The 21,132-nt window shown below is 37.5% G+C and overlaps 1 protein-coding gene across 24 annotated transcripts in view; it reads right to left on the reverse strand.

Annotated features, from left to right (window-relative positions):
- The window catches only part of NRXN3 (neurexin 3), a 991,793-nt gene that overhangs the window by 109,173 nt on the left and 861,488 nt on the right, over positions 1 to 21,132 (reverse strand). For 14 of the 24 annotated variants that reach the window (XM_026849892.1, XM_026849889.1, XM_026849878.1 and 11 more), the window contains 3 exons: positions 8,700 to 8,789; positions 3,751 to 3,810; positions 2,126 to 2,433 (listed from right to left, as the gene is read on the reverse strand). In XM_026849892.1, coding sequence (XP_026705693.1) covers positions 2,126 to 2,433; positions 3,751 to 3,810; positions 8,700 to 8,789 — 458 coding nt within the window. The remainder of the gene's footprint in view (positions 1 to 2,125; positions 2,434 to 3,750; positions 3,811 to 8,699; positions 8,790 to 21,132) is intronic. The other 10 variants (XM_026849877.1, XM_026849886.1, XM_026849879.1 and 7 more) reach the window with 3 other exon arrangements.

The raw sequence follows: 21,132 nt of genomic DNA on the forward strand, positions 1-21,132 counted from the left end.
TCTCTGCTACAGTTCTATAGCTAAACACAGTTCTGCAGACTTTATAAATTATAGAAAATTTCTAATAAACTAACAAGAGCAGGATCAGGACCACAGAATTTATTCTTTTGGAGATGTAATTGTACAAAGATTTTCTCTAAAATTAGAGCTAGACACTGAGAAGGAACTGTAATTCTTTCAAAATTTATGACAAACAGTGACCAAACCTGGGGTAATTGCCCCTCATTTAGCTGAGTCTTTATAAATCACCTATTGAGAGTCTGAGGCTAATAACTCCAATAATCTCAGTCCTGCTGCCAGCTGGAATTACAGACTACCAAAGGGGGCAATGCAATGTTAAACCTTGTCTTGGAATTAATTAGTCTAATAGTTGTAAATTCCACTGCAGCCAGAATCACAGAATGATTGTGGTTGCAAGGGAACTCGAAGTCATCTGGTTCAATCCTCTGCTCAAGCAATGTCACCTAGAGCTGGTTGCCCAGGACCATGTACCTTTTGAATATTTACAAGCATGGACACTCTACAACTTCTCTGGGCAATGTATGCCTATGCTCAGTAACTCTCACAGTAGAAAAATGGTTTCCAGATGTTTAGAGGGAAACTCCTGTGTTTCAGTTTGTGTCCATTGCCTCTGGTCCTATCACTGGGAACCACTGTTTTCTTTATACCCTCCCTTCAGTTATTTGTACACATCGATAAGATCCCCATTGAGCCTTCTCTCAGCTGAAAAATCCCAGCTCTCTCAGCCTTTTCTCATAGGAGAGATGCTCCAGTCCCTTAACCATCTTAGAGGCCCTTTGCTGCAATCTCCAGTAGCTCCATCTCTCTTTTGCACTGAGGAACCCAGAAATGGAAACAATAATCCAGGTGTGGCCTGATCTCTTACACAATTCAGAGGATGATTTTTGTGTTTTCTTATCCTAAGTGACTAAGACTAGATAAAAAATAATGAGAATGGTCATATATATATACAAACACAATCCGATTAAACCTTCTGAAGCAGTTAGAAAGCAAGCATGCAACTTGTATGATTACAGACTTCTAAGTCCTTGATTTTATTAAGGTCTTCTGTCCCAAGCAGCAGAAATTGCTCCAGGGAAGCAGATGGAATAATTTAAATTTCTTCTCCAACCAGACAATATGCCTTTCTCTGAAGACACAGAGGCACACTCTGATCAATAATAACTTGCCAGTGTCTCAGCCAGTGTATACTGGTGTCAATGAAAGTATGTTGATTTCTACGGAATTAGGTTCTGATATAAATAAAGACTGTAAAACAAATGTTTGATCCTAGTTGCTAACATGATAGTAGGCCACTGAAATAAATAATTTCCAAAATCTGTTCCACTGCTGAGATTTGTTATTTACATGATTCTTTTCTTTGTACAGACAAGGATATCAATTTAAGGTGTTTATTTCTAAACAGTACCATATTCTGCCACACAAGTGGTTCTAAAACCATTACATTTTTAGAACTGAAAACACTACTTTGGCATAATTAAGCCAGAACATCTGAAATTCTTTTTTTTTTTTTTTTGTAGGAATGATTTTTACCAAAAACATTAGAGCCGTTCTGTGCTGGAACATCTACATTTTGCAAGGAAATGATCTTGATAGTGTTCCTCTAAGATTTTCTACAGGAAGGCTATAAAAGGAAATTGAAAAATGGCTCTACCTTAAAGTAACACTCCATTGCTTTTCTCCCCATTATGAACTTCACTGTTGCATGAGTAGGTACTGTCATAATAATAAATAACCATACACCCACCCCTCATTAAGCTTTGTAACTCTCTTAGGAACACATTTCCCCACATATGGAACTGCAGAAACTTAGTTAAAATCGTGTTCTCATTCACATTGGGGCAATCCTACTTACATAAATGGGGTTGCACTAGAACAGAAGCAAAATCTCTCCCCATTATCATGTACATGTGCCATAATAATTCATCCAGCTGTTTGTTCATCGACACAGGAAGACAATATTTTGTGATGATTTACTCTGTACAACATTATTAAAGAGTTCAATGGAGCATGGTTCAGAGAACATGGCTCCCATTAACTAACAAGTGAACAGTAAAACAGAAGACTAATTAGGAACCCAAGGAAATGCAGAAGACTGACTCACCTGGATGCTGGGAGGCGACCGATTTTTTCGGGTTGTAGTGGTGGCCATCGTAGTTGTTGTTTCCATGACTGTAGTAGACATTTCTGGTGGCACCGAGGTTGTGGGTGTTGTTCCCAAAATAGAAGGGACTTCCCCAACAAGTCGGACACTTCCATTGATTTTAATGTTGGGGTTGTTCTCTGCTGCCATGTTCAGCACTTTCAAGCCATTGTAATAGAGACCGGAGAGCTGGCCTTGGAAGAGACGCCCTCTGTCCTTCCCTCCTATGGCTATTTGCGCCTGGGTGTTGAAGATCGTTAACTGTCGTCCTAGTGAAGGGGGGTGAATAACATTATTGCCAGACATTTCCTTTACTTTGCATCTTACACTGAGTCCTGGCCAGAAATGATGGACAACAAAGAAGTAGATTCATTCTTGGTAGTGTTTATGATGATTGTAGAAATACAGTATGGAAATGAACTGCCTAAATCTCATTAGTAAGGAAGATTAGCCTGAAAGCAAGATTAGCTAAAACTGAACTTTATACTTCAGCATTCACTGATGTATCAAAACTCTGGAGGAGCTGTGACTCAGTCAGAAATTTGAACTCTTCTAGAGTTGGACCCATTTTAAACTACAAATAAGGTTTCAATACGTGGCTGTATTTCTGCTATCAATTCAGACTGCAGTACCTGTCAAAATTTAGGCCATAAATAAACCTTGTATTTTAACTGGCCAAAGGATGGGATTAAGTCATAAAGGCACTTCTAATAATGCAAAAACCTTATGGGGTGGCTTGAGGACAGTAAAACATCAGAAAAAAATTATGGTGATATAAGGATTGTGTAGGAATCTTAAGCCAGTATCAGTTGTGATCTTCCACCTGTAAATTTTGTGTTGTGAAGGTTCACAAATCTAAACCCAAGAAACACCAAATGTAAACATTTGTGATGTCTCTGAAAGAGCAAAGTTTTTGAAATATCAGGAATAACATAATGCTTCAGATGGTTAAGCCCCAGAATGCCTTACATATGACTCCCCTTTTACAGACAGTGAAATTCAAATGTAGGCAGGTTAAGTGGTTTACTCAAGGTCACACCTTGAGTGTTAGGAGTGGTCTAATATCATATGTAATGAAAAATGTATTTATTAAAAATGAATCTAGTAACAATTGCCAATTTACCTAGTTTTGCAGGATAGTTAAATCACATTCAGCCTGGACTGCTCTATAAATACTGTTTATGTCCCAGGCTGCACTAGTTGACTATATTGAGAAATAAATTGCTTCATGCAGTGCAAAGGCAGTGCCTATAATTTCACTGTTCTTCAGAAGATTAGGGGCATGCCACCTGGAATCTCTTGAATTAACAGACAACCAGACTGGGCAGAGCTCAGAAGGGTTATCAATGCAGCATCAAGTCAATCATAATTCAAATATCTAAGGTCTTTTCCCATTTTTATGAAGTTTGCAACACATGTCCCCATCCCATTCCCACTCCCCAGTTCTCACTCAACACTTTCTCTCTCTAGTCAACCCTGATGAGAGGTGCAAAATGTCACCATGTAGCAAAATATAGCCTATAACCCACTGCTCATTCCTTCACAGCCAGTGGTTAGAGTAGATCAAAATATGAGGGGGAGCTCACCAATTTTGGTGGTCGTCGTGACGGGTCTCGAAGTCAAGTGGTGATGCGGTGTTGCATCATCTTATGGTAACAGGATGGACCATGGGAAAGAGAATGGGGACAAGAGAAGAAATGTATCTGAAAGGAGTTCCTGTCCCCAAAGGGCCCTAGCTAACTAAGCAAAAAGTGTATGGAAAGGTGTAACATACGGACATGTGGAGGTGGGCTGCACATCCTTTGTGCTCCTCACCCACAGGCTTGGAAATGAAACACTAGGACTTCATCAGGGTGAAGTAACTGCATTGATGAAGAAATGAGAAATAAAAATGGAGGGTATTCTTCCCCTGGAAAGTGTTGAAACACCTGATGCGATATTCTGCATCTCAGGAGGTTTTAAACTTACCAGAGGCAATGTATGTCTATTAAAACATCAGCAAACATGCACTGAAGCTACACATCCTCAGCGTGTAAAAAAAGCCTTTCCTCTTCTCTATGAGGAAAATAGGATCCAATAAAAATATGTCAAAATATTCAGCCCTCTCAGCCCAGCTTCTATCTGAGCTAGAAGAAATGGCACTGTACACTGTAGAAGGCCAAACTCTTGTCATATACCATGTCCCCAGAGTTCCCTTTTCTTCCCTGTCTTGTTGTGCTTTGGATTTTTAAATCAATATACTGCTAGTTCTTTACTACACCATTTTCCTTTCTCCTCATATCTTCCCTCCCTCTAGCACTATATTTCTTTCTGTACTGTCCCTGCCCCTATGTACCAAGACATTTCACTTGCTACTGTTCCCTCCTTCCCACCTCATTAATGATAGAGTGCCAAAAGGCAGAGGTGAGATGACTAAAAACCAGGGAGTTGTTTCACTAATCGTGAGATACTATCTTGGAAAATGGAAGGAAGCTACTGATCATTCAAAGTTTTCCATTTCCATTTTCATTCCTTTCTCCCCTTGAATCAATAGTGTATCTTTTACCAAAAGGAAAGGGGGTGAGTGATCATGAGGAAGGAGAATTTTTGCCATTCCATCTAGGAGAGCTCCCCAAGCCAGGATAGAAAAGGGGTTCCCTCACTTTTACTAAAGGATTACAACTCTGCTTAGGCTGTCATCTATTCTAACTCAAGCTCATAGCACAGCTTTAGACTTGTCTGTCATATCTCTTGCTTTACTTTCTAGAATGAGGAGTTAGTATAATAAGGCTGAAAAAAAAAATAATCATGTATCCATTTCTGGACCATCATCTGCATCTTCCAACACTGAAAAAAAGTGTACACCAAAGAGGTGGCCCCACTCCAGTAAAAAAGGAACTTCGACTGTGGGTTTTGAGGTCTTCCTTGTTTGTTAAGTGGTCTTCCAGTCCAGGATTGATGCACTTCACCATATGGTTAATGCTGGAGACAGCACTGGTACTAGAAGTGTATTTGCTAAAAGAACAATCACTTGTTGGAGTCACCTACAACCTGTCATTCCTCATTCTTTATGATGGTGCACACGCGCATGAATAAGGACAACAGGGAAATGCATATGTAACGACAGAAAACTGTTGAGAGAATATACACTTAATTCTAGCACCGTAGGTCTCCTAATCATTCTTTTGATAATATAAATCTTAAGCCATTACTTCCCCTAAGTAAAATTTATATGGCCATTGAATTTTATTGAGGAACTATTTACATTAGTAAATTCTACTAGGCGTGTAAGGGGTGCAGACTTACAGTCCTTTTCCACAGAGAACTCTTCCTACTGCTATTTTAGTGTCATACTGGAGAAAAATGATTAGCATATTTTAAGTTTCTGAAGGTGTTTTGTAAATATTCTGAATAGTTCAAGCTCTTGTTTCTTTGTTTGCTCTCTCATTGACTTCGTAATTTGGAAAGCTGAATACCAATTAAAAATATCATGGAGAAATCTCAGTGAAGTGTAACTTTTCCATAACACTAAAAGATATTTTGGGCCTGAATTTGCAAGTCCTAATTCACACTAATAGTTCTTGCTTCAAAACTACAGTCACTCACATCAATGAGACTTCACATATAAATAAGAGAGATCTGCAGAATTAAGGACTTCCAGGATCAGTCCTTTTAATGAGATGCTTCTGGGTCTTTATTAGTTCATCCAGTTGCAGAATAGGTAACATCTATGCCTTAGCAGACACCATGTATTCTGCTAAGGAAATCAGCCAGTTTTATAAGTACTTAAATTGAACAGGATTAATACTTCTTTTTTTTACTCACAGACATAATCTCAGTGAAATGAATTGTGTTTAGTGTTTTGCTTATTAATCATATAATTCACGATTGTAAACCTGGGTTCCTCTAAAAAATATTTTAAACCAATTTATAAAATTTAAAAAAACAGTAATGATGACACTTCAGAAAGATGTTGTGTTATATTTGTTTTCCAAGAATGAACTATTTCATTATTATGAATAATGTAACAGTGGTACCAAAGGAAGACCAAATCTATGGCATTCAAAAATGTCAGTTGAAAAGTGTTTCATCTTACCTCACTCAAGACAAGAACTCATATGGACAAGACAGATATTCTATATGCTGTCTCTTTGATGGATCTATCTATTCCTCCATCCATTTTGATAGCAAGATACCCTTTCACTCATCATCTTTATAAAGTCTTCTGAGAGAAGGTTTCCATGCTGGATGGATGACCAGATGGATGAGCAGCTTGGTGAACAGCTAGGTAAATTACTCGTTACTTTTTAATTTGAGTGGTACCTAAAATGCTGAAAATGTGTATCTGATATGGAAGGAAGGAAGAAAGCTACATTGTCTCAGATGCTACCCTGCACAATGTCATTCCCAACACTAAGTGTGAAGACTGAATTTCCTTTCATTTTAATAAAAAACATGGCTCTACCCTTCTATCCTGAAAACATGCAGTGCTTTGAAATTGCTTGAATGCTCAAATATTGTCCCTTTTAGACCCTACTGCATGTGTGACTGTCTTTTCACGAGCATCAATATCCACAAAAGGTAGACTTCAGTTCAAAGCTTCAGGATGGCTTACAAATGAAAGTTCCTTGGCATGCTTATAAACTCAGTCTTGGAGAAGCAGTGAAATAAAAGATTCAGTGGAAAACCAAAAAGGAAAAAAAACCACCCCAAACAAAACAAAAAAGGAAACAAAGGTGGGTTTCTCAAGCACATGAAATGTATCAAGGAATTAGACATGCATCTGTTTTAACAAAACTGAGGCAATCATTGTCTTTAGTGTTAAAGGGACTTTAGCAATTCAAACTTACCAAAATTATCCACTTTTTAGCATAAATTTATTTATTTTAGTTTGATCTTGTAAATTAACAGGGCAACCCACTGAGACTCAATAAGCATTTTCTGTAAACCTTTATCTTAAAATTTATTTACAATTTAGCTGAATTAACTGTTCCACAAAGCTCTGGTGGTCAAGAAATATTTCTGTTTTAGTTGCACTTTTACAAATACTTTAGCTTCAGTTATAAACATTACACCATTCTAGAGCATACCTGAAAAGTGGGCAACACTATCAGCTCTCACTGAAGTCAGTGGGAACCGAGTGCACAACACTTTGCAGGATCAGACCCTTCACATAAAAGTATTTTGACTGTAGTAAGCCACATCCTTCATGAGCTTAACTTAATTCATATTGGCTAAATCAATTAGTTAATTCAGCTGAGGATAGAAGTTTGAAACAGAACATAAATTTGTTTTTCCAATCCCAGAAAACATTGGTTTTCCCTCTTGAAAAATTTGTTAATAATCATAGTCTAATTCAGCACAGAAAATGCAAGATCTGAGCTCAAAGGTCACTCTTTTTTATCAGCAGTTCTTTCTTAAAAGGAAACAAGAGAAGATCATGTTCTGCATTTTCTAGACTTCAAGGCAAGGAGTTATTTACAGAGTTTTTTGTTTTGTGTTGTTTTGGTTTTTTTTAATACCACTTTTAGTAAAGAGGGAGAAGATCTTCCTGACTTAAGCTCCACTGTACTACCAAAAGCCCAGCCCAAACCCTGCTGAAATTAGTAAGAGTTTTTCTGTTACCCTCAACAGGCTTTGGATCAAACAGCCAAGATCTTTTTTTTTTTTTTTTTCCCTCCAAATTCCTGCAAAAAACCTCATTACTGTTCTGACACAAGTCACATTTCAATAGGTCACGGAATGTATGCAGAACTCTCACTCAAGCCAGCTGGACTTATGCACGTTAACAAGTCTTTTGCTGAACTGAGGCCAACTGTGCCAGGCAAACCCACAAAATTAAGTAGTGCTGCCTCAGATTAAGTTAGGGAAGAATTTTACCCATAATTTAGACAAATATATCATTGGAATGTTCAAACTGTACTCAAAACATAGCATAAAAGCGACAGAACAATCATCTTTCTCTGTCTCCCTCACTGTAGTTTAAATGAAAATGTTAAAAAATGTTTTCTTTACAACATTTTTAAAAATCTTTTAATTCTCTTAATATAATTAGGAAATACATAGCCATAGTGGCTAATCAGACTAGTGAGAAAAAATAAACTTACAGGAAGTGGTTTAACAAGTACGTTTGAAAACTTTTAAAGAAAATTTTGATAATAAACATATAAATATAGTTTAAAAACAAATCAAAATAGGAAAATCATGCAGCGGTTAAATTGCCATAATACATGTTATTGCTATTCACTCCTCTTTGGTTTTGGTTTTTTGGTTTTTTTTTTTTTTAGAAAATGTCTCCTGAATTTTTGCTTGTTTGTTTGTCATTACTGTGATAGCAAGCTTAGAATTTCGTCCCTTTAACTGCATTTTAATAGCAATGTATTATAGCATGATTTATCAACATATGGCAGGTGGAAGCTGACACAAATTATAATGAAAATTAAAACAGTCATTTATGCAGCAGGCGATTATCATTTAAGAAACATTTATTTGCAGGCTTTAAAAATGAGGGTTTAGAATCAAATGGGTTTAAAATGAAAGTTTTAATGACTGTTACCTTTTTCCTGCAGCCACTCCTCTACGGGCCGGTTATATTTGAAGGGGATTTTCTGTTTTACCATTTGGAACCGTTCACTATCAGTGTTGCCTTTAAAGTTTAAAAAACAGCTTAAAAACAATCTGAAAAGTCAATAAAATAGTTAAAACATCCTAGATTTTTGGGGCTTTTTATGACCTTATTTAGCTACAAATAAATAAGTGCGCGTGTGTGTACACATATATATTTGAAAAGAGAGCGATTTATCTTTAGTAAAGTGGAGAATAGTCATACATTCAATTGCCTGAGGTTCTGGAAGGTCAAAAAAGTTAAATCCTATGAAAAAGCTCTCTCAGATTTTCCTCAGAGTATTTATTTACCCAAACTGGTTAGAAGACATGTATAATTTGTCTGGGATATGAGACCTTGAGTGAACTCAGTGCCATGAGTTAAAACATTCTGATCAGACTCTAGATCTGACTTCAGGAGGACATGGCACAATATGTTAGTCACACAAGCACACAGTATTTCTTCAATAAACCTTGCAGTAGTAAAAGATGTGTTAGCACTAGAAACCCAGTAAATAGAAAAAAATAAAGGAGGAAATTCTAAGAAATTGATGCTGAAAGGATGTAACAGAAGTAGTTTCAAAAAAAACTAAGAGTGAGTAGATAAAAAAAAAAGGGAAGTAAAATTTAGGAAGAGGAAGAGTTGTTAATTAAGGATAGGTGAAGGCTTGTGTCCAGTTACCAAAGATTTGGGCCTGTTGCCAAAAGAAAACAGAAACTTAGAAACCAATTCAAATGAAAGCAGAAATAATTACCCACAATGTAAATTCTGGCAAGTGCAGTTCCATTGTTCTGTGTTGATGGATAATAGAATTATCCAGTAAAGTGTGTTTTAGAGGAAAACTCTTATCACTCACACAGTACAAAGAGGAATAGGATTCACACAAAATCTTTGTCCAACTTCCCTGGCTACTGAAAAATTTTACAGGTCAGATGGGTTGGGCCAAACTCTAGTAGAAAGGGCCAGCTTAGTTTGATGGTGTTAGGAGTGACAGTAAACAAGTGCCATTGTTCTGCTTTTTTGTTTTCTTCAGCTATAGTCACTTTCTGACTTCATGTATTATTTTTATAAAAAGTCTTATGTCAGATAGTCATAAAAAGAGTGTATCTTTTACAGACTTCATTATATAAGCCCACAGCATGCTGAAGTAATGCTACCATAAACAGAAGTTCAGTAGATGAGCAGTGCTCCAAAACATGTTTTGAATAAATGGCAGTCCAAGGGTCAGCAACTGCTCTCCACAGTTTGCAGTACTGCTTTAAAATCCCACATACAAACAATCTAACGTGGCTTCGTATTTATTTGACTTTCTGAAACAGATGCTGGAATCTTTTTCATTGTAAAGTCATGCTAAGGAAGAAAATATATGACTAACACCTGGCAAGATGCTCCACTCGGTCAACAGCAGATGCTTTCATAGTGCAGTATGGCTGGTAAATCTCATGTGTTAATTCTTACTGCATAACTGCTGCTTGGAAATGCTGCCAGTCTGTATGAATTACTTGCTGACCACAGCTATCCTCTCCATCATCATCTAGTTACTGCTGATTTTCTGGAACAGGTGAGAAGCACTATAGCAACAGACTAGCTATAATCCCACAAGGATTCACATATAATAAAGCATGAACCTAATCTTAAAGGGTATTTGTAAAAATCACATCTCTCCAGCTCTAAGGAAAACAGCAATTTGGATTTAAGTTCATATCTCCAACTATAATGCTGAACATTTAGGAGCCTTGCTGCTTTGCTGCTTATTTGGGGCAACAAGTAAAACAAAGAGAAATTATTTAAGAGCAGCTTTACTGATCTGATTCCTTATCACCTTCCTGAAAAGTTATCTACTATTTTCCTTCCATGTAACAGATCAATTGTGGGAAACTCCTATTCCCCATTGTAGAAAGATCTAATTTAGCATGAGCTGACACACACTGATGTACCATTTTCCCTGTCCCACCTCAGATGCCTGCCATGTAAAATTGGTTACTCAGATAAACTAGAAGGAAAAGATAAAACAGTGGAAACATTCTCTGTTAGTCATTTATCTAACAATATTAAACAATGTACCATGGTGGCCTAGAGTCACTCACAGACATTAAGTTACCTTTAAGTACATTCCCAGTTCTCATAATTCATATCAGCACCAACAAAAAGTACCAATAGCCAGTTCTGTACTGGTATGAATACAGGTTCATAAACATAAAATTTGAATAATTTTCAGATCAGGATCTAAGAAAAATTGATAAAGAGCAGCTGAGGTAATATAAACAGCAAAACCACCCAAACAACAAAGCCCACCTAAATCTAAAGAGACAGAAATACTAACAAAACAACTATTTGTGATCTGTTTATTAATAATAAACTGATGACTAATGTAGGCTGGGGTCACACAGGTCAGTTGTTTTCCCAGTTTCTTAACCTAAAGGATAGGTCCCTTTCCTGCAAGTTCTCCCATTTGTTTAAGCCTAGGGGAAGTTTACATTCACAGGACAGGGAAGCAGACCTGCTGGTTTGGGGAGAACAGAAACAAAAGTAATTAAATCAAGCTCACTACAAAAATAATTTATTTTTTAAGATCAATTAGCAAGGCATCCTGCTTATCCATTAGACCTTTTCTCAACACAATAACCTACACTCTTCTTCACCAAACCAGCTAAATGTCATAAATGCAGTCAGAAATTCTGCAGCAAATTTAGTATATTTAGTCTGTTGCAGGGTGCCTATTTTTCTCTGTAAGAAAGGAGTATATGAGGTCCTGAAGGACATTCAGGAGGTGTTTCAATGGGACTTAAAGACCTAAATTTCTGTGAGCTGCTAAATTTCTTTGTCATCCCACACCTGAACACTTACAGAGAGTCTGCTACTACATCTATATTGCATGTGATATAAAAGATACAGTTTCAGTAGAAATGGAGGTTATTTCCCACTTTATAGAGTATGATCTGAGTAAGGACTTATGGTTAAATGAGTGCATTTAAATCTTAATGTTGATGGTCAAGATTTTCTATAGGGCTAAAGAAATTCTATAACACACTTTACTTGGAACAAAAAACCCAATGGATTCATTTGGTATGTACACAAGCCACCTTTTACTGGTGTCAATGAGATCTTTTTCAGAAAAAGAGTGATTCACAGTTCATAGGAACACGAGCCAGTCAGTGGCTGCCATGGAATGCTTTTTCCTCTGCGTGGAGGGCTGACTATAGAAAGGAAAAAAAAGTAGTGGATTGAAATTTCTCTGAAGTAGGACATCTGACAAGAACAGGCCAGCAAGACTAAGGTAAAAAGGAAGTGGGACAATGAAAGAAGACATGACAGGAAAAAATGGGTTTCTTATATTACAGTTCTAGACCTTCAAGAAAGCCAGAAATGACAACTATTCTCCACCTCATCTTTAAGGACTTTTTAAAAAAATCAAGTTAAATTTAATTTTTTAAATTATTATTATTAGGCAGATATATTCAGCAAGATTAAAATACATCTAAAAAGCATACCTTTAAAAACTATGAAAAATTGAAGGACATTAGAAAATTCAAATAGGTTTAAATTGCAACATTAGTACCTGATCTATTCATTTTTAAAATTATATTTCAGACATTAGTAAGAATGATTTTTAAAAACAGTGCATGAGAATGTGTTCACTGATGTACCCATTTACAACATTGAGTTAAAGAACAAGTTTTCCACTTTTAAGCACTTGGGATAGTCATTAAATATCAATAAACTCATACAATTATTAAATTAATTTTACTTTGAGTTGTGCTTTAAAAAAATAAACACAGCATTTTATATGAGAGTTCAAAAAGGAAATATGGTTTGCACCACGAAGTAACTTAAGTTCAACGTGAATTAAGCTCATTGGAACTCGGACAGCTGAGCCATGATATGATTAAGGGGGATTCTTGTCCACCTTCGTGCACAGAAATTTTCAGGGACAATCCTTTTGTGACCACAGTGCAATGCCTTTCTAGAGCTGAATGATACACCTGTCAAACAATCCCTTCATGCAACTAATCTAGATCCTCCCCCCTTTTTCTCTTTGAGTCCAGCTCTGATTCAAGGCTGTAGTTCAGAAAAAAATACACAAGAGAAAGAGATCCATTTAAATTTATTTTAGAAAATATGCTTAATCCCATAGTTCTTTTGCATTCAGAATCAATGTGAGTCTCAGTGGTCTGCAGGATATTACATGTTACAGTAAAGTTGTGTTGATTAGTTTTGCTACTTGTGATTCACTAAATATTTTTCCTCCCATAGGTTTTAGCTGCTTAAATGATATAAGTACCAATAGGAACTGCTCATTTAAAATAACCTTCCTAATTTTTCCTTCAGCTGCATAATAAATTCCTGTGTATCAATATGATTTATGGTCTGCTTCATGACTTAACTTCTTGTAAAGAACTGTACCTCAGAAATGCATTCCTTTACCTATTTTTTGTCCTTTCTCATGAAAATTCTAAAGCACAGTCAAATCCAGCTCTGTGAAGACTGGGATAAAACTAGTTCCTTATTCCATTTAGTACTCGTATGTACAATTAACAGAAATTCTGCTGCATCTCCTAAGAATCACACAGACCACAGTTTTTCAACAAACTGATAAGCATCCAGGCCTTTATGACCTTAAGGATTTTAATGGTAACATTTTGAAATCTTCTGGATCCTTGAATCTTGTGTAACCTGGATATTCAAAATATTTCAAATACCACAGACATTCCTGAAGACTAAGTATTTTGGAGAGGAATCTAGCAGAAGGGCTCTATTTTTTTGTTTGTCCCTCTTTCCCCCAAGAAAACTTGGCACTTCAATCATAAAAATCAGAGCCTACTGGTTAAATATGATCAGTTGCCAGTTTTCTGGACACCTCTGTGTCCTGGCTCCATGGACTACATAGATAAATAGATCAGATTCACTCCTGGCTTTAGCTCATGGTAATCTTCAATTTAGATCAAACTAAAATGGGAAAAAAAATCTAAAGAACTTGCATGCACTAATCACTGTTAGCAGTTCCACAGGAAATGCTTTTGGTACATGCAACAGTCCAGGGTGAGACAATTTAAATTTGCTCATGCGCAAAGCAGAATTTTCTTCCAAAGCCCTTCAATGTTGGATGATGTTTTGCTTTTCCACTCATGGTTTCTTTAAGAAAACAAACAGTCTTTATTGCATTAAGCTTATTTCTAAACCAAAATGAATTCTTAAGCCAAAGAACGTAAAAGAGCAATTGAAGCTCTGAAAAATGTTGCTTCTTGGCCTAGATACCAATCATGATGATTTACTGCCTTTTTGGTGTGAAAGAGAAAAGCTGAAAGGTTCCAGCAAATTGCACTGGGCAGAAAGAAAGTACTCGCTCCCAGGTGGAATATTAATGCAACTTGATGTGTTGTCAAGATGATCTTGTTGTGAAGATTCTAGAAACAATAGCATAAGAAAACATTCATCTGTTCTAAATTAATGCCAAAGGCTGTTTGATGAAGAGATACTACAGTAGCAATATTTTCTTCACTGCTTATAAGTCTCTAAGTAGAATGAGAAATTTTATCTAATGTGTAGTTATTAAATGAAAGGCGATATGGTGATCCTAATGATTTAAGAAAACATTTTGGTATCAGTGCTTAAGGGTTAAACTGATTCTACCTCTGTTTCCCATATTGTAGGTGGAATTTCAGTAGAAGGGCTAGTAAGCAGTTAGTGTTTGATAGTTCACCCAGCAGCCTTTAATGCCAGCTCCCTTTCATTTTTTATGGATGCACATAATCTTGCTAAGATTTACATACACTTAATTAACATCAGTATAGGGGAGAGGCATGGTAACCTGCTACAGCCTACAAAGTTTACATTTCAGGCCTAAATCCTCCACTAACATAAACTGACTGTTCAGTTCAGTCCCCAAACTCTTACAGAGCTGCTGCTGTGTGCCCTGGAAAAGAAGACTTGCATGTATCATGGAGAAGCTACCATTTCCCCACAAAAGTATCTGAGGTGTGTTTGTGACTGGTACACACTGAAGCACTTTAACCACTTCTGTTTTCTGGCAGCTGCACTTAAAAACTTACAGTATACTGAATTGTCCCATTTTTACATTTCCCTAAGTACATATTTTGTTCTGAATACTATGAAGTATAACCATTTGTTCACATTTTGTACTCAGCTAGGAAACTGAGACAAGCCTATTAATGAAGTTCATATATAGGACTAGAACCTTCTTCTTCCATAAATCAGGAAGGAGTAACAACATTGCAATGAATTTTAGCATCAGGCCTGTTTATGTATAGCTGTTTATTTTGTATTACTGTGAGACCATATTATGGTTTATGTTATATAACATAGGAAATGTTTGCATTAAAATTAAAATATGTAAAAAATCTCTACTCACAGTGGTTTTTATAAAACACTTTAAAAAAGTCTGAACCTGAAACCACAGATGTTGCTTGTGCAGGAATGAAACGGGATGGCCATGCAACTAAACAAAATAATCATAAGGCAGGTGATTTGGAATCTAACTACCACAAACTCTCCATCTGCAAATTCTTGCAAAGCTTCAGTTTTGCCTTGTGTAACAAGGGGTGCTATGGAAAATTAATTCAAATTTGGGAATTTAGTTCATTTGAGGGGAATAAAGAATAGCCAAGACTTGACAGTGTTTATCTTTGCTTCAGCTCTTGGATATTATGTTTTTCTTTCTGCCTTCACTGTTCAGTAAAGATGAATCTTTTGCTATTGAATTCTTATTTGATTTCTTGTCCTCATTTTCCCCTTAGTCCTGGATGCCCTTGACTTTATCTTCAATTCCCTCTGAACACATTGTTTGCTGGGAGCCACACCTTTCCTTCCGTTCATCTCACCATGGACCAGAGTTAAAAGCTGACCTTCACACTGCAACTCAGTTCACTGCCCTCATGACAAAAGATGGGGTCTCAGTAACATAAGTACTAAAAATAGAAGAGAATTATCAAGCAAAACTACAACAGCAAAAGTTACTCAGGCAACTGGAGCTGTTCCTAAGTTTCTACTGCCTCAACCAAAATCTTTATGCTGATGCCACTCTATTTTATCTTATCTTTTTTAGCCTAAAAACCATAAGGTCCTAATGCAAAGCAAAGCAGCATTCAGGCCAAAATCACGGGGAAATTCAGAGGCAAACTAGGAGATTGGGGTTTAAATGTCTGTCCAGAAGGTGCGGCTAGCAAGGGCCACTGTGACATTAATAAGACTAAGGAAGACTGTGAGAAATCATCCAATTCACCCCTATGCCCCAGGACTAGATCAGTAACATTTCAACCTCCCTTAGATGAGTCTTTCAATCCTGTCTTGGATGACTGAGAAAATGAGTGCCTTGCCCCTGATAATCTAACACAGAAGCACAATAGGAGCAAAACAAAAAGAAAACTCAGACTGGCAAAGGTGGAAGAAGGTTAATCAAACTTTTTCAAGCGTGCAGAAGAAAAAAAAAAAAAAAGTCTTGTGAAAAATGTGATTCAGGTCTTATTTTATATGAGCAGATTATACTGAATCATTTGAGCCCTATAGAAGCTGAGGCCATGGGCATGAGATAAAAGCAGTCTGCTTTAGTTCTCTTTTGATTTATGTTGGAAAAGTGAACTAGTGTACAGTATAGAGAAAGCAGTTACCAGTTCAACCTTTTTACAGAATAAAACAATTTGGGTGTCTACCTTACCAGATTTTTGAGATACTTTGTAAGTAATGTGTAAATTATTGGGTTTTCACTGACCAGGTCCAAATTAAACCCTGTATCAGGCAGTCAAGGCTAAAGTGACTATTAAAGAACAACTGAAACTACCTATTGATCTTTCCATTTTAAAGAAGAACAAATTTCATTTTGCAGGAAGAGATATGAAACAGAGGTCAGAATAAAATCCACTGCTACTTTTCCCACATCCTGCTTCTTTGATTCCTTTGAAAAAGGTCAGGATCTGATTTATATAGCCCAGTGGGAACAAGCAGCAATAAACAAATGCTAAAAGCACTTTGTTTGTATTGACACTTCCAATTCTATTAACTCCCATTTATCTAAGGGTTGCTTATCTGTTTTGTGGATTATACAAAGTCAGGGCAGAGAAACACTGGATCTAGTTTACATGTGTAAGGTTAGGCATTGGAGCTACATGAGTGCAGCTATTTTGCTTCCAGGACCAGCCTCAGACTGAAAATAGAGCATCTGCCTTTGCATGGTGCAGGATCTGAGGTACAAAAACTCTTGGTCTTCCTTATATCTGCCTCAAAAGAGTCACTGGCTCACTATCATACTCCTGTGAACAAAAGCACTCAGATAGACAGCTAGTTTAGGTCTGACACTGCCAGCAGGGAGGTAAGTCTAGAAAGAGCCTGATTCCTGCAGAATCACCTGGGGCTCAGAGAGCACTATGGTCCCCATTCAAGAAGGTCTCTTTTTTTTTATGTTTATCAGGCATTATACTGAAACCAAGACTCCTTGCTGGAAGGTGCTGTCAGGCACTCCAGTATCTATGTGGGAATTGTCTCTGTTCCAGCAGGACTTCCAGTCTCTGCCTTGGTGCTGGCAGTGGAGCTCTGCTGGCTCCACCAGAAACCTTCAGGTTTTTCTGGATCTCACTGCCCTGTGCACGTATTATCAGGGAGATAATATGGGGAGCTGAATATACAACAAATAGAGAAAGCATGTACAGTCCTTTCCTGTGAATACAGTGCTGAGTATAGGGACGTTGCTCAGTCAGTAGCATTAATGAGAATAATGCTATAAAGCATTTAGTCAAATGTCACCAGTGAGGATTGGAAAGCTAGCCAGTTACAAATAACAGAAAGGCAAAAAACCTATGAAAGAGGGCAAGTTCTCTAGGGTGAGTACCAGGAAAGAACTAAAAGCAAATAAGTATCTGATGAAATAAGTTTATTAAGAAGCATTTCTTATTAAGATTACATATTAGGCAGTGCTACAGTCTCCTCAGGGAAATTCTTGAATTATATAAAATTTTACTTGATAAAATGGTGGGGGATATCAGTTGATTATAGAATGGAATAAATGAGACCAAACAGGCCTTTCCCATCTCTAATTGCTACAAATCAGTGATCTTTTCCTCCTCTTGAAATCAATTCTTCTGTTTTCATCTGCTTAGAAAAAGGAAAAGAGAATCCCAGGACCCTGTAGTGATCCAGTAAGCCTTCTCAAAGGCAGCTGCCATTCACAAAGCCAAGCCATGAACTAAAGGCACAGAAAACATGCATACGGTAAAAAAAAACCATTACTGAATAACATGGTGTCAAAAGTAAGATAGACCCGTGGGCAAAGGAACTTGTAGTTTCTGTAGATATATTTTCCCTACTCCAACCTTTTAAATCAATTTATTTCTTGGAAGTGACCCAAGTTTTGGAAATTGCTATGGAAATGCTAAGTAAGGAAGGGCTAAAATACCACTCAGTCTGCACATGACAGACTGTTATGCAGAATGAGTCTCACTGACTGAATTTGTGGGGCTTAAGAAAAAAATACAAAAGATTTTGGAAGTTCAACACTGTAGTTTTCAGTCTCCAGGGCGCTCCAGGGACTCAGTAAATAGCAAAGATGTAAGTTCAGTGACCCAGGAAGGTTTTAATGCTCAGCGAATTGCAGAATATTTTCTATTTGAGTCTCTGCAGATAATGTAAATTTGGGCTTTATCCCCACTTTACTGAGCGGTAAAGGCATTGCCCAAGACCACAGGGAATGGCAACTATAATGCCAAATCTGGGATTCAGGAATTTCTGCTCCCAGTTCCATCGCTGGCCCCTTTCACTTCTGACCATCTTTTCACACAGTTGCTCTGCTTCAGCCCACAGCATTGGATTTTAATGACTGTACTTTCAGGTGCCTTTTGATGAGCAGGGAGAAGGCTGATGCAGATCTGTGAGCCCCTTCTGTCACTGCATGTCAGCTGTATCAACCTGGGATTACAGCTGGCACTGTTCTTTCTGCAGGCAATAAGATCAGAAAAGCACAAAGTTGTTGTTCAAGCCTCTGATCCCTCAGGCCAGATGTTTGTTTATCACTTTTACTGCGTGCGTGTGTGCGTGCACATGTGTGTGTATGAGAGAAAGGGACAGAGGGAAAGCCAGAGAGGGAGAGAAGAAAGAGAACATATTCTAACAACTCTGTCTGACCAGAAAAACTGAAACAGAACTAACTAGGAGAGAAACGTAACCATATTAATGTCTGGGAGTTCACTGCACTGTGCTGTCTAGCAGGACTTTTACCTTCTAGCAATCTTAGTTAGCCTGATTTTCCATCTGATAAATATTTCTCTGCCTTTCTCAGCACTACATCATACAGCCGCATTTTATGTATCATCAGATGACCGAACAAATAGCAATTCATCTTACTCCAGCAAAGGAGAAATTTATCAGAAATTTTTGGTGATACTGCTCACGCTTGGTACCAGGACATTCAGACAGTCATGTACCAGTGAATACAAACTGATGAGAACAGCTCATAATATCTGAGCATTGAGACAGTTAGGATAAGCGCATTTATGTGAGCAGATGTATACTTAGCCTGTAACTGTTAGCAAGACCAAACTATCAGGATATACCTACATCTCTTAGTATGTAACTACTATCCATGGAAAATGGCATCATGATGATTTTAGCAAAAAGTGAGCTGGATGTCAGAGATACAAAATAAAAAAACATAGCTTGGATCCCTCTGTGAATGCAATACACCTATTTTGCACCATAGTATCTCAGGGAAAGGGACTCAAAGGCCTGTAGTGAGTATAAGAATGTAATCCCAATTTTTAGGGAAATCCCTCGGTCAAGGGTTGTACCAGTTACAAGAAGGGTGAGAACAACTAGGTAGAAAGATGCATCAGTACCCTACGTATACTATATCTTGGCATACTTTAAGTCATTGTTCTGACATACAGCAAATCTAGGACTGGGGAATCGTAAAGTTAATTTCTTCATGAGTTACGCTACATGTCATGCTGCCATTGTCAAAGGTTAACACAACATTTCATAAGCATTCACTCTGTGTTGGAAGAATTTATTTTATAAAGAATCCTAGTCCATAGGTTAAGCTAAGAGGAAAGGACTGAGATTTGAGAATCAAGATCATCAATGGAAAAAGAATCAAACAAATGGAAAAAAAAATATTGATGCCACTAAACTGCTTAGGTTTTATTTTGTCTTGTTTTAAGTTTGGCTAGTAATGTGTTCACAATACAGCAGAGTAACTTCTATCAAATTCCAGCTGGGGAGGGAGTGGGAGTATTTCCACATGATCACCTCTCCCTGAATAGATTAATGAAGGAAAAAAGGAAGCATTTGCTTTCCAACAGAGTAATACAAATGTAATGACTGTAGACATGATGCAAACATGTACGGCTTATGTGACCTCATATTTCAGGTCACAAACTAAGCATAACAGTTGGGCATGGTTTTTGGTTTTGGTGTTTTTTTTTTTTTTTACAAGGACATCTTTTGGGGCATATTTTTGTTGTTGCCATGTTGGGTTACTGTAATTCTCTGAAGCATCAGACTTGGCTGCTCTCCAGCTCAAGAAAGTGATTAGATGAACAAACAGGCTCTGGGAGGACAGAATAGAAAGCATACAAAATCCACGACCACTGGACAGAAGTGTCATTCTGACCATTAAAACAAATTTTCTTCTGATGTATGTGGTACTCGCTTGTAGATTTGACAGACTGAACATCTAGTGTGATTCAGGAAGATGCAAGAACGATGCTTCACTAATTCAACTAATAGCATGCAGCAACAGAATACATATCTCTGTTCTTTTGGACAGCACTGACAAAACGTTTTCCTCAACCTGTCAGTATTTTCTGCTGGTATTTTCTTCATCCAGGCTATAAACAAGGTGAAGTATTTTGGCTAAATTAAAACTAGTTGTTGGAAGTGTGGGAAAAGCAAAACAGTGAAAAAACTGCAAAACACACATTTCCTTAACACATGGTGCTCAGAACAAACACAGGACTGGATGGAGATCCAGTGATTTGTGTTGCCATGGCACCAAGGCTGAATGTGAAGTGAGGTGGAGGCCATGTGGCTCCACTCTTCCCCTTCTCTCAAGGAACATTGGACATGACTACGCAGATTTATCTCCTCTTCCCCTTCTCTCGAGGACCATTTTGCAGTACTCTGCGGACCTTATCTTTCATTCTTCCTCTTTTCCCACAAAACCAGCACACACACCTTGCACCAAGGAATGTGCTGTGTCGTTCCTCTAGAAACAATGGCTTGACCACAGTCCCACCCACTGACACATGCATACTTAGATAAATACTCCACTGAGTTTGTATCTAACTGGGAGGGATGATAATCCAATACCAAATCGGAGTGACAGATCAACAGGTTTGTGCTCCTCACCCCCTGCCAAAGGGATGCCTTTTGGTAAGATTTG

The sequence above is a fragment of the Athene cunicularia genome (genome assembly GCF_003259725.1).
Source record: "Athene cunicularia isolate RWA chromosome 5 unlocalized genomic scaffold, athCun1 chr5_part1, whole genome shotgun sequence".
Taxonomy (NCBI): Eukaryota; Metazoa; Chordata; class Aves; order Strigiformes; family Strigidae; genus Athene; species Athene cunicularia.